This window comes from Serinus canaria, chromosome 4, assembly GCF_022539315.1.
Source record: "Serinus canaria isolate serCan28SL12 chromosome 4, serCan2020, whole genome shotgun sequence".
Classification (NCBI taxonomy): Eukaryota; Metazoa; Chordata; class Aves; order Passeriformes; family Fringillidae; genus Serinus; species Serinus canaria.
This window is the reverse complement of record NC_066317.1, coordinates 40,087,478-40,099,813: the sequence shown is the minus strand read 5'-3', so window position 1 is coordinate 40,099,813 and position 12,336 is coordinate 40,087,478. Positions and strand designations below refer to the sequence as shown.

The window sequence follows — 12,336 nt, the reverse complement described above, 5'->3', positions numbered from 1 at the left end:
AGGTCATAACAGATGACTGAAAACTACCAGTATTGACTGCATAAGGAACTGTGGAGAAAAGGAGGAGATTTTTTTGTCCTAAAGCTTCTGCATTTTCACTCCTTTCCAATGTCCTTCTCTTACTGCTAGAAATTTAGGGGGAAAAAAAATAGATGTGTTTGAAGTCATTTGTTGTATCTTTAGGTTTATGCAGTAGGTGTACATCCTCATTCAGGAACACATGCCATATCAAAAAAGCTGTCCAGAACTGGTGCTATGATATACTTATTGGGAATGACATGCTTACAACCAATGGCATAAATAATAAAATTATCTCTTTACCTCTGTTGTATTTATCAATAGCCTCAAGTTTATGTGGCCTATCCAACAACCAATTCGAATGGATGAGATGCTTTCATTTCTTTTCTTCGTTCCACTTGCATTTCTTTAGAAATGTGTGACAGATTGTGGGAGTGAAGTCAAAGGAAGACAAATATAAATCATGTTTCCACTAGAAAGTGCCACTGTGGTAGTAGGAGACTAAAACAGTACTTCTTAGAAGTTAAGAGGCAGTTCATTAAATTTCACATTTCACATTTTCTCTTTTCACATTTTCAACTTGCAGAGCTGTAGAATGTATAAAATTTTGATTTTATCCTTATCAAAACATGATAAAATATTCACCATCCTGCAATAAACATTGGTAAACTGTGTTTTAGAAATGTCTGCCACATAGATTGGTGACTAATATGATTTGTATTCCATCTCTTAAGACAGAGTTGTTTTTATCCAGTAACATCCTTTTAAATTCCCTTGTGCTGCCTAACATGTGCCCCTGGTAAAGTAGAAATGCATCTTAGATCACTTAGGAGGAAACAATGTTTCTTCACATTTTCTCATTGAAGCATGCTTGAATCATGTGTTGTGCATGTAATTATGTGTTTCCATTGCTGGCATTCCAAAAGAATGTCCTGCAACCTGATGGAGTCTGAGTACTGCTGCCATGCCTTCCACTTGGCCCAGCAGGGCAGCATCCCTTTTCACAGTGAGGCATAAAGACACTCACTTGATCCTCAGTCATAGAGTTCCTTCTGCTCTGAATCAGAGGACAGCCTTAGCTTTACTCAAAGTTAGTTGGTTTTCTTTTTGTTTTTTTTCTTTAAAAGTGCTCTTTACCATCATACCACATGCTTTTCTTTCTATTAAATGTAAAACAATAGATTTCAGTGTCTTTTCACCCCCCTAAATGAAAGCAAGCAGCGTCCCAGATTTGAATGGTTTTGTTTATCGTAGTTTCACATAATTTCTGTTTTCAGTAGACCAGGAGTCTCCTGGAAGCTATTCTTCTGCTTTCACTGATGTGGGACGATGTACTCCAAGGGAGAGAAGAGGAACTACAGACAAAGAGGTAGTGAGACAAGAATAAATAACACAGCAATATCCATATGGAAAATTGGTAACATATTTGAGACAAGATTTGTCTTGGTTTTAAGACCATATAATTATGGAGACCAAAGGAACAGCATCTTCTTTTTTCATTAAGGAGATTGGTACTTCAAAAAATTAAAATACTATCAAGCTTTGTAAGATAAGCTGTATTCTTCTGTTCATTATTAAATAGACATGGACATAAATTCACCAGTTATTGATCAGCTCTGTCAAAACTGACTGGAGTGTGTGTTTCGAACAGAGAAAAATAATAGATTTGACTGGGGAAAGGCTCTTCAGAAACCCAAAGTATTACACAAAGAAACTATCTTGGTAGTTTCAAAACTGATACAAAACATCTATCTTTCACTGTTATTTTTGTTTGGAAAGCAAACCACTGCTGTCAGTGGATTAGATGAAACCTGTTATCCTAAGAGGAGTCTCTAACATCTGTTGCAGTTGGTGATTTTAATTAGGTACTGATTGCTTGTAGCAGTGCTTTGGAGGAGGAAATAGAAGCAGGCATACCACTTTTAAAGTAACACAAAGCATCATTGAAAAGTACATATTGAAAAATAAAGTATATTATTCTGTATCTTAAGAATGCTTATAGATCTAGAACTGTAAATGCTCTCCAAACAACATAAAAGATTACTATATTTTAATTGCTAATAGATAAGATTTTGCTCTGTGCTATATACCTTGATAAATGGTGGTATAGTTAGAACTGAATTCAGAACCATTTATACCACACTGATGTGCTTCTATTGCTGCAATTTGATTAAAATTCTGATTTTTTTAAAAAAGATTTCTCATTACAAAATACGGTCTAAAAAAATTTCCATCCCCATATTGTTCCATAGGAGTTCCATAGTTCCATAGGAGCCATATTGTATGTTTCTTTTAAAGAATCTTGTGACATGGAAAGTCATCTTTCAGTTTGAAAATACATAAAATACTTCAATTACAAGCCATTTTTAAGATCATTTTAAAAGGTTTAAAAATGTTAAAGAGAAAAGGCATCTCTATTTCCAGTATGCTTTGTACATTTCAAAGTGTTTAGTATTTAAACAGCTCCACTGTTCTTTTAATATCCACTTTTTCTGTTATTTGCTTTAATAGTTACAATACCAGCTCTACCAAAATCAGGAAAGACTGAATAGGGCTTGGCTACAGTTGATATGAATCATATGTTGATATGAATATCCCCTCCTGTCTAAGAGACTGTTTTTAATAACAGCAAGGAACAGAAAAATGCTTTTAAATTGAGGCTATCTTATTTGAAGGAGATCTGTAATGGAAAATTGTATTAGTATGGCAAAATTCAAGTTGACAGGATCCCTATAATAAATTCGGGGACTTGTTATTATAGTAAAGACAATTCTGTATGTGTGCTAGATTTGCTAGTCTTAAAATGGCAAGGAGAGTACCAAGTCAATAACACCTGGCCTGGAACAAAGGTAAAATGTAAAATTTACAAGTGTCCCTTTTTATTCCTGTCATAAAAAGATGTGCACCTCTACATCATGACAAATAGTATCTCTCAGAAACAGTATAATCAGCTCATACTAGTCACTAGTACATCCTGGAGAGGCATTTATTAGAATGGGGTGATCTTATCTGTGCAAGTACTTGCAGAGCAAGACTAAATCACTTCAACAAATGCCCTCATGTGGTTCTGCTTTTCACTTCCTCTGAAGTATCTGCTGCTGGCTCCTTGACAGATGCAGACAGTCCATGAGTAAAGCTGTTGGGTCAGATCATATTTTCATTATTGGGACAGTTCACATTTTCATTACAGCTTTGAAAACAGTGAAAGTGTGTCAGCCACGTAGGTGAGAAGAGTTAGGGCTGTTTTACAGGTTTTTTTTTTTTGAAACAATATTGAGCTTACATGTACTTGGTGACAGAACTTGATAAATGTATGAAAGAAATGTTATCATGTGATTGCCTGTGATAGTACGAGAGCTTGACAGATGACTCAGATCACCTCCAGTCCTGTGCTTTCTTAAAACTATGAATGTAATTATAGAAATTAAAAATATTCCATCCATTTCCAGCTGTCAGAGGATATGTATATATATAAATGTCATGCATCAATGCAATTGAAATTAGCCTACAGATAACAAGTTTACTTTAAAGGCAGCTAAAATACTGCAGAATATTAAGTATGTGTATTTATGTTGTACCTAGAGATCTAGTTGCCTACAAGCCACATTGATATAGTTAACTTTTTAAATTTACTTTGCTACTTCTCTTAAACACCAAGTTGCAAAGTAGTCTGCATTAAAATTTAGCTATTTCTGGGTTTAGAACACTTAGTCCCAAACACCTAATTGCCTTAAAAAAGAGAGACATATATTTCATTGCCTATTTCCTCAAGAACCACGGTAAAGCTCATCCTTTTCTTTTTGGATCTCGGTCACCTTTTAAAAATTGAAACATATTTATCATCTAGTAATACTACCTGAATGTATTAATCACTTCACCTGTTTTTCAGAAACTGCCAGCTAGAGCTGTATATGACTTTAAAGCTCAAACTTCTAAGTAAGTACTAGACTTTTGTTCATTCAAGAATTCATAATTCAAGCAAACACTTTTTGCCACCTAAGTGGTGTTCAAGCCAGTTTCAACAGCGAGTGCCACAGATATGAGAGCCCTGCTTGCTGTCACAGTAGTCCCTGCACTAGCAAACTGTGTGAGAAGTTACTTTGTAATAAAATTATCCTAAATTATTATATTCTCCATTGTATCTATTTGAACACATGAATAGCTGTGCATCTTCAGCCTTCTAGAGCACTGGTTGTGAAGGACACACATGGAATGCTCTTTGTTTAGGTGACAGAGGGAAAATTGCTTAAACTACTGTCATAGACAATGAGTTTATCAAAAGTCTGTATGATGCTTCAGCCTCTTCCAGTCTGTCTTAACATACACAGGCTTTCTGCAGGATGTGACATGCCACATACCAACACAAAAAGCAAAAAATTGGGAACCGCTGATTTAGGACATGAGACAGTCAAAGTAAAATGTAAAATGTCTACAATTCATTTCTGCTATTGTTCCAGTGATTCAAGACATTTAAACAATCGTTAGATATGACCAAACACTGACGCTAGAATTACATTGGCTGTGTCAGGACAAAACTCACAACTGAAATTACCAGAGCAGTCTTAGCATTACCAGAGAGCATTAGCTCTTGAAAACCCAAATGGATGATACAGCAAAGATCTCCCAAGCCAGGATCTGCAAATATTCTTAATGATGTTAAAAAGTCCCTTTTTTGGTATCCAGCATTTAACAATTCACAGTCTTTGATATTGAGAAATGGTGAGAACATAATCCTGTGTCCTTCCTGCTTCTGAATAGCTGTTATGAAAGAAAAAATGCATAGAGCAGAAGCACACCAAGCTGTTATGCTGCAGAAAGGTAGTGATAAGCCATGAAGATGTGGAATACACTCTGTGGTCTCCCTACTGAATTCATGAAGAACACAGCAAGTACCCCTCTGTCATAAAATCAGTACTTAAACAGGTGATCCAAAAGACATCATACTTGCATACACACACCATACTAAGTTCTCTGGTGGTAACTAGCAATGCTTCCTTGAAATCACAATGTAAGACAGGCCTTTGTAACCTATAGATACTGCATGGGATTCATAAATGCAAGTCATTTGATTTTACATGTTATGATCAACTGATAAATGTACCACAGCTGTGACAGTTTTTCTTCAAATGTTTAGTTGTTACATTCTGTTTCAGTTCCAAACTGTAAATATCTCAGGAACCATGCAGGGAGAAGAGTTAAATGTAAAGCTATAAACATCTGATATAAATAAATTTGTTACAGAGAGCTGTCCTTTAAGAAAGGAGATACTGTCTATATCCTCAGGAAAATTGATCAAAACTGGTATGAGGGTGAGCACCATGGAAGAGTTGGAATATTCCCAATTTCTTATGTTGAGGTTTGTTCTTTGTTTTAATTCTTTTAATTAATTTGGGTAATAGGTCCACAAACCACATGAGAATGATGAAAATCTGGTTTTTCTTTTTCCTTAGAAACTTTTTCCCCCAGAAAAAGCACAGCCTGCCAGGCCACCTCCCCCTGCACAGATTGGAGAGATTGGAGAAGCTGTTGCCAAATATAATTTCAGTGCAGACACAAATGTGGAATTATCACTTAGAAAGGTACAGTTGAGAACTATCTTCCATCAAAATACAATTATAATGTCTCCTGCTACACAGAATCAATACATAGGTAAATACTGTGCTTTGTGCACTCTGCATTCAAGACTTGCAATGCACAAAGCAATGCCAGGGTAGGAAACTCTAACATAATAGCTTGTTGCCTTGCAGTCTGTCTCAGCTACCTGCAAATATTGTAAATGTGTTTTGCCTTTAATTTGGACTGTAGCAGAGCAGCACATGCAATCAGCTGCTAACTGCCCACCTAAATTTTGAGTTTTCACTTCAATTGTCTATTCTTTTTTTAAATTATTCCTGGCTGTCACTATTACAGTAAGGATTTTAATGCAGAATAAATAGAAAATTACAGAAGATAAAAGATACCAAAAAAAAAGCCTCAGAGATATTTTTGTGAATGTAAATATTTTATTTAATAACAGCTCTTTGTTTATAATGTTCTGTTATCTTTGCTGTGCATATCCAATTGGCTATACTGAATTGCACAGGAAAAAATTATGTTTAATTTCTGAAGTTTGTTAGACACTGGAATATTAATACTGTAGAGAAACTTTATTATTGCAGATATTAAATACTTAGTTGTAAGTAGTGGTTACTTCTCATCCACTGGGAAGTTCTGCCCCTCACTTTTTTTTTTCTTTTTTTTTAAGAATTAGAGTTGATAGAAGCTTTCCAGTGATTTGTTTTTCTTTTGAACAAGAAAGTAAGGATAGAGGTGTTTGTGCTGACCTACAGCCTAATCCAGCTCTACTGAAAATAATGGGTGTTTTTATTCATTTGAAATTTGTAAAAGTCAGAGAGGTCTAAAAAACCCCAGGAATAGGAACATAGATCAATTAGAGGTTGGGGATAATTCGATGTCTTATTTCTTTCTAAAATTAGTTTTTGTGTTTTATTGTGGTGATCATAATCTTGGCAGCCCAATTTTTGTTTGTTTGGAAAGTTTATTTGCACTGGTTTTCCTTTGTTCCATCTCACTAAAGACAATTGTAGTGAACTCCACATGTCAACTACAGAAACAAAATTAAAGAAACCCAAAAGAATGCAAAAGTAATGGGCAAGGATTTGTTTCAGAAAGACATGGTTAAAAGAACATCATGTAAACCATGATGTTCTAAACATCATGAAGTAAAAGGTTTGAATATAAGGTTGATGTTTCCCATTTCAATTTCTACAGTTTCTAAGAACAGTGAGGTTCTGCCCATTTTACATGGGAAAAATGCTCATTTCTCTCATATTTTCAACAGACTCATACTTTTTAGTTTTCTACCTTCACTTACTCAAATTTTACTGATAACAAAGCACTTGCATGGATTTCATTGGTTAACTTTTATCACTCTCAAGAAAAAATGGGCATAGAAGTCAAGGCATACTATAGTTGGGGAATTAGCTAGTGGTTTGGCCAACAATTAAAACAGGTTATGTTCTAAAGGAAAGTGTTAATGGTAATCTCCCAGGCAAGAGGAGAGGACTACATGAGATTCCCCTCAGATAAAAGAACAGCATTTATAGTCCATGCCTAACCCCTCATTTTGCTGGGATGTTAGTTTTATATATGGCTGTTATCAAAGGGAGGAAAAATGGGAAAATGGAGATGATGCTCAAGACTGATGAGGAGCAGCACTGTTGGGAAGATACTATTATGTGTTAAAATAATAATAGTACATAATACATAATAATAATACATAATAATATGTACAAAATTAACTTTCAATGTATGTGCTGATAACTCATTTTCATAATGCATTTCAGGGAGACAGAGTAATTCTTCTTAAGCGAGTTGATCAAAACTGGTATGAAGGTAAAATACCAGGAACCAACAAACAAGGCATCTTCCCTGTCTCCTATGTAGAAGTCGTCAAAAAGAATCCATCAAAAGGTGTAGATGACTATCCTGACCCTCCAATACCCCAAACCTATTCTAGTGACAGAATACATCATTTAAGTTCAACTAAGGTAAGGATTTTCTGATGTTAGCTGGCACCCCTAGAGTGGGTTTAGAAGGACTTGTAATATTTTGTTAACATTATACATAACTTAGGATTAAGTACAGAACATTTTCTTTCTTGCACAGGTAGAATTGCATTACGATGTTGTTAAAAAATAATTTTTAATAGACAAGTGTGTCTCATATTCTGCCAGGATTTATGCTCTTTTCTTACTTGGCTATTACATTACTTTTAGTAGAGACAGGTGAAATTTGGGCAGAAAATTCAAGTCAACAGAGAAAAATTTATTTGGGAATCTTGGCAAGAATTTGAGCATTAAGTGTATGTCTGGCAGATTTCTAATAGCACAATGTGAAGACATTCCCATAACACAGCTGTCCTAAATGCCTACAGTTCTGTAAGCATGCAGGACACAGCTTGCCAAGACCAATTCTGTACCTTTTGAAGCAAAGGAGAACAGCCAGTGATTGTGAACCAAAACCTCCCTCCTTTTGCCATTCACAGTCTATGAGGAGGCTAGAATGTTGGTACATTCTTTGGAGTGGTACAAGCTGACAGTATTGTTTCATTTAGGAGTGAGATGGTTGTCATCACATTGTCAGGGAACTTGAATGCAGACCTTTATGGTTGTATATTTTTCACACCAGATGAGCATTGCAGGTTCTGAATTGTTCTTCCTAGTCTAGATAACCACCACAAACCATACTACAGGATGCTGCAGAAAGATTCCTGTGCTCTGGTTTATCATTCACTTGTGAGGCTTTGCACTCATCTGTGCAGGGACCATAACATTTTGGCAGTGATCGAAACTAAGGAAGTTTCTGCATACAAACTGTGGTTAGAATTAACTTGTTATCAATTACTTTGAACACTCAAGATGGAAACTTTTCTAGATCTTCCTCTTTACCTTTGCTGTGTATCTCTTCAGAATGGGCAGTGTTTTGTGAGTAATTATAAACTTTGTCCTGCTATTAATTCATGGTTTTGTCCTCTTTTCTACTTCTATCTACTTCCATACTTGGTGATTGTCCACATGCTTCGACTTGGAAAGAAGTTCCACATTTACTAACTACTTAGGGGTTGTAAAAAGCTACCCAAATATGTCTTTTATAGGCAACAGTAGCCCCTGAAAATATTTCTTATTTCTATTAGTTAGTTTGAGACAGTTGGTAGAACAGGTCTTGTCTGGTTTTCCAGAATGTGTCACAACAGAGAACTGGATCCTATCTCTTCTATTCCCACAAAACTGCTCAAATAACATCAAATTCTGTAGCTGCCAACTGAGGTATTCATAAGCTAGGACTTATTGTTACCGGAATCCAGAGGGTCCTGAAGGCAAGTCGAGACTATGAAGCAGCTTAAGTGCTCCCTATTCCAGAGATGCCTCTCTCTGTTTTCTATGGTGCAGGCTTCTCTCTAAGGTATCCTGCCAAAGCTCCATAGCTCTTGTTGAGCACAGGTGATGCTTCAGAGCGTGTACAACCATATTACAAAAGTATCCTGTCACTATTATTAAGTTAGTTTTTACTAGATTAGGTTATGAGGGAAGGAAATTGGTAGAAGCCTTCTTTTTAACACAGGATACTTCTTCAACAACCAGGTTAAAATAAACCAAAACCACCTTCCACTGAGACTCTTAAACAGACATCTTTTTTCTGGATTCAGCTGTATTCAGAATTGGCATATCCTGAAGAAGACATGTTGTTCAGGCTACCTAGAAGCATTTCATCAGTCCTGAAGATGTTCTAGAGTGTACCATACTTTCTGATAGCACTTTCTCTATTCCTTTGGAGATTTTTATCACATATCGCTCCCTGTTGCTAGAACAATTGTACTAAACTTCTCTGGCCTAATGGCAGTAAGATAAATAAGAAACACAAGTTGTGAGCAAGTTTTGCTCTCTGTAACTTGGCCTTATCCTTCTATATCTTTAGATCTAGTTCAGCTTATAGTCACGGGAAAGTAAAAATGGTGAAATCTCCTCAACAGTATTATTGACTTTAAAACCACAGGTTAGGGACCTTTCCTTAAGAGGAATGATTGAGGGAAAGAGACTGAGTATTTCTGTAACAGCCCTGTAGCTCTGCTTTAGCAGAGTGCATTGTATCAGTCTATACTGTTTACATTGGTACAGAAGACTCTGTAACAAAGGTTTGTCTAACTATAATATAAAGCTGTTTGCCTCAAGAAAACTCAAGCAGAAGGTAAGTAAACTAACCTCCGTATTCTGCAACATTATATTGTAGACTTCTGAAATTATTTTTTTCTACTACATTAATAATTAAAGTGTGCTGTAGTCCAGATAACTTAGAGGTGTACATCTGATTATTTTGGATAGTTGTAACGATGAGATCAAAATATTTTTGACGCAATTTTAATGTTGAGGATTTATAGTAATAAAAATGCATTTTCAGTATTTACTGAAGCAATGGATATCTACTGATGCTGTGTACGTATGACTCACCAGTCTCTCATTCTTAGAAAAGGACGTTTCTTTTACCAGAAGGATACTTCAATCAATATTGTGTAACGGTACTCAAAGCATACTCTTGTGTACTGTGCTGTCACTATTTTAAAAGCATTGTTTACTGCCTGTGTCCAGTTTGAACTGAATGTACCTTTCACAAATGTTAACATCATTTTGAACTAATAGGGTTAATTTTGAAAAACAAATTCATTCTGAATTCTCAAATTCATTCATTCTGAGCAGCTGCTCATGCCTTAATAAAAGTATGCAATGTATTAAAGATGTTTCTTAAACATATACTGAGAAGTACTTAGAAAAAGTATAAGTATTTACATTTTAGTAATTAGAAATTACCTCAGTTGTTGTACTTAGAAAGAAGTATTTCATCACACCTGAAGTGTACCTCTGAAAATTCTATTCTCAAAATAAGAGTAATGGTTTGGGAAAATTTCATTATTATTAACTGTATGATTTAATAACCTGTGACAGGCTCACTAAGAGAGCACCATGAGTAACATAACTTCAGCAGATCAAATGCAGTTGCCTTCATGAATGCAATGATTCAGATTTGTCTTGGTGTTTGACATTTATGCCCTAAGCATAAGTTTCATGTTTCAAATGTCTTTCCTGCTGTTCTGATTCATATAGGAGTGATTTCAGACACCCATGGTCACTGAAATTGTACCCTGTAATCCAGATGATGGCACAGACATTTTTCTTTTTCAATTTACTCATATCCTAATTCTCTGTCATGCTTATCTATTTAAATTCCCATGTTTTTCTTATTTTTGAAGTTGCCTTCCCAAGCACCGACCTCACTTTCCAGACAACTTCCATCATCTTGGTCACCCATTGATCACAAGATTCTCCAGGTTGACTGTAGTGACTTGTTCTCAAGGACTGTTGGGTTTTCACATTCAGGCATGTGCAACTTAACTTCTCCATCAGTTCCAGACAGTTTTCTTTGTGACTTAGAAGAACTCAATTCTTTGGCATTAGCAACCTCCCAGACTGTAGCAATCTCCCCAGGTAATAGCATTCACCACATTAAGGATGGTCAGTTTATGCCAAATACAGAGGTGTCTCTCAGCTCTCCTACAGATCTCCCTCTGTCCTCTCTTGTATCTCCCTCTGTCTCATCTTCAGCCAGCTCTTCTCATGATATAGTATATAAGCACGTCATCAACAATACCAAGTCAGGAAAAGATAAACACTTAGAAAGCATAATTGACCCTTTAGTTATTGATGTACCTAGAGGTTTGTCAGATACTACAAGAGAAGGTGAACATGGCGCTATGCGTAACATCCCTTCGCCATATGAAGAAAGTTCATTGTCCAGTGTGCTAGCTGCAAGTGCTGAAAATGAAGAGGAAATCTGTACTGCAGACCTGTCACTTAATAGAGGAGATCAGACAGAACCTCAAGAATCAGATTTCTCCAAAGAAGCACAAGACACAACAGAAGAATTGACTAGACTGTATATAGAGGAGGATCTGGTACATGACAATTTAGAATTCCCAATAGCAAGAGAAGATTCTTTGGATTGTTATGAAGGATATACTTCACCAGATATTTTTAAGGTATTTTAATTTCTGACAACCCTGACTTCTGTGTTCAGATAACTTAGTATAATTATTCTCTGCCTTGTATTCACATGTTTGTATTGTGCACAGGCACACTTTTATATAATTGCATTTGATAAAATTGAGCTCTGAGCAAGCTGGTTTAAGAAGAAAGGTGTCCCTGCCCACAGGTGGGAGGTTGGAATTAGATGATCTTTAAGATCCCTTCCCACTCAAACCATTCTATGATTCAGTGATTAAAAATTGTCAGCGTTAGGGGACAGTCCCTTCTCAGAAGCAGGCATATGCACCATTGTAGATTCTATGAGGTATCAATTGTGCTGGTCCTTTCCCTCCCTAGCCCATGGCGTGCTGCCCCTTTTGAGAGAGAGGCCCCAGCAAGCAAATTGCTGTCAACAGCCTCCAGAGGGAGGGACATGTGCCTGCTGCAGAGACTCTGTGGTTTGTGCTTGGCATGTGTCAGCTCACAGCTGATGTATTTATAGCAGGCTCTGTTACAAGGATCTGACTAACAGTAACAGATCAGATTATGTTTGGCAGGAACACAAATGCTTCCTCCCCAAGCCCTCCCCCGTTCCTCTTTGGGACCGTACATCCCAAGTGAGCTATCCAAAGTGTGTGCAGGCCATTAAATGCCACAATGTAACTATAAAGTTTGTGTGGTTTCCAGGCATAGCTCTTTTTTCTGTTTAGCACTTACTTCAACAGACTATTCAGGTAGTTGC

At 36.3% G+C, this 12,336-nt stretch overlaps 2 protein-coding genes across 13 annotated transcripts in view; both read left to right on the top strand.

Annotated features, from left to right (window-relative positions):
• Window positions 1-12,336, top strand: part of SORBS2 (sorbin and SH3 domain containing 2) — a 204,196-nt gene that overhangs the window by 179,944 nt on the left and 11,916 nt on the right. For all 12 annotated transcript variants that reach the window (XM_050973797.1, XM_050973806.1, XM_018926555.3 and 9 more), the window contains 5 exons: window positions 1,299-1,387; window positions 3,908-3,954; window positions 5,260-5,374; window positions 5,469-5,597; window positions 7,365-7,568. In XM_050973797.1, coding sequence (XP_050829754.1) covers window positions 1,299-1,387; window positions 3,908-3,954; window positions 5,260-5,374; window positions 5,469-5,597; window positions 7,365-7,568 — 584 coding nt within the window. The remainder of the gene's footprint in view (window positions 1-1,298; window positions 1,388-3,907; window positions 3,955-5,259; window positions 5,375-5,468; window positions 5,598-7,364; window positions 7,569-12,336) is intronic.
• LOC108964901 (uncharacterized) lies at window positions 10,741-12,159 on the top strand. The gene has a single exon (XM_050973820.1). It carries the CDS (start codon window positions 10,802-10,804, stop codon window positions 11,615-11,617), a length of 816 nt encoding a protein of 271 aa, XP_050829777.1. The 5' UTR covers window positions 10,741-10,801; the 3' UTR covers window positions 11,618-12,159.

Bases quoted from the DNA above. Each gene is read 5' to 3' on its own strand.
- LOC108964901 (XM_050973820.1), top strand. From the start codon at position 10,802: ATGTTTTTCTTATTTTTGAAGTTGCCTTCCCAAGCACCGACCTCACTT.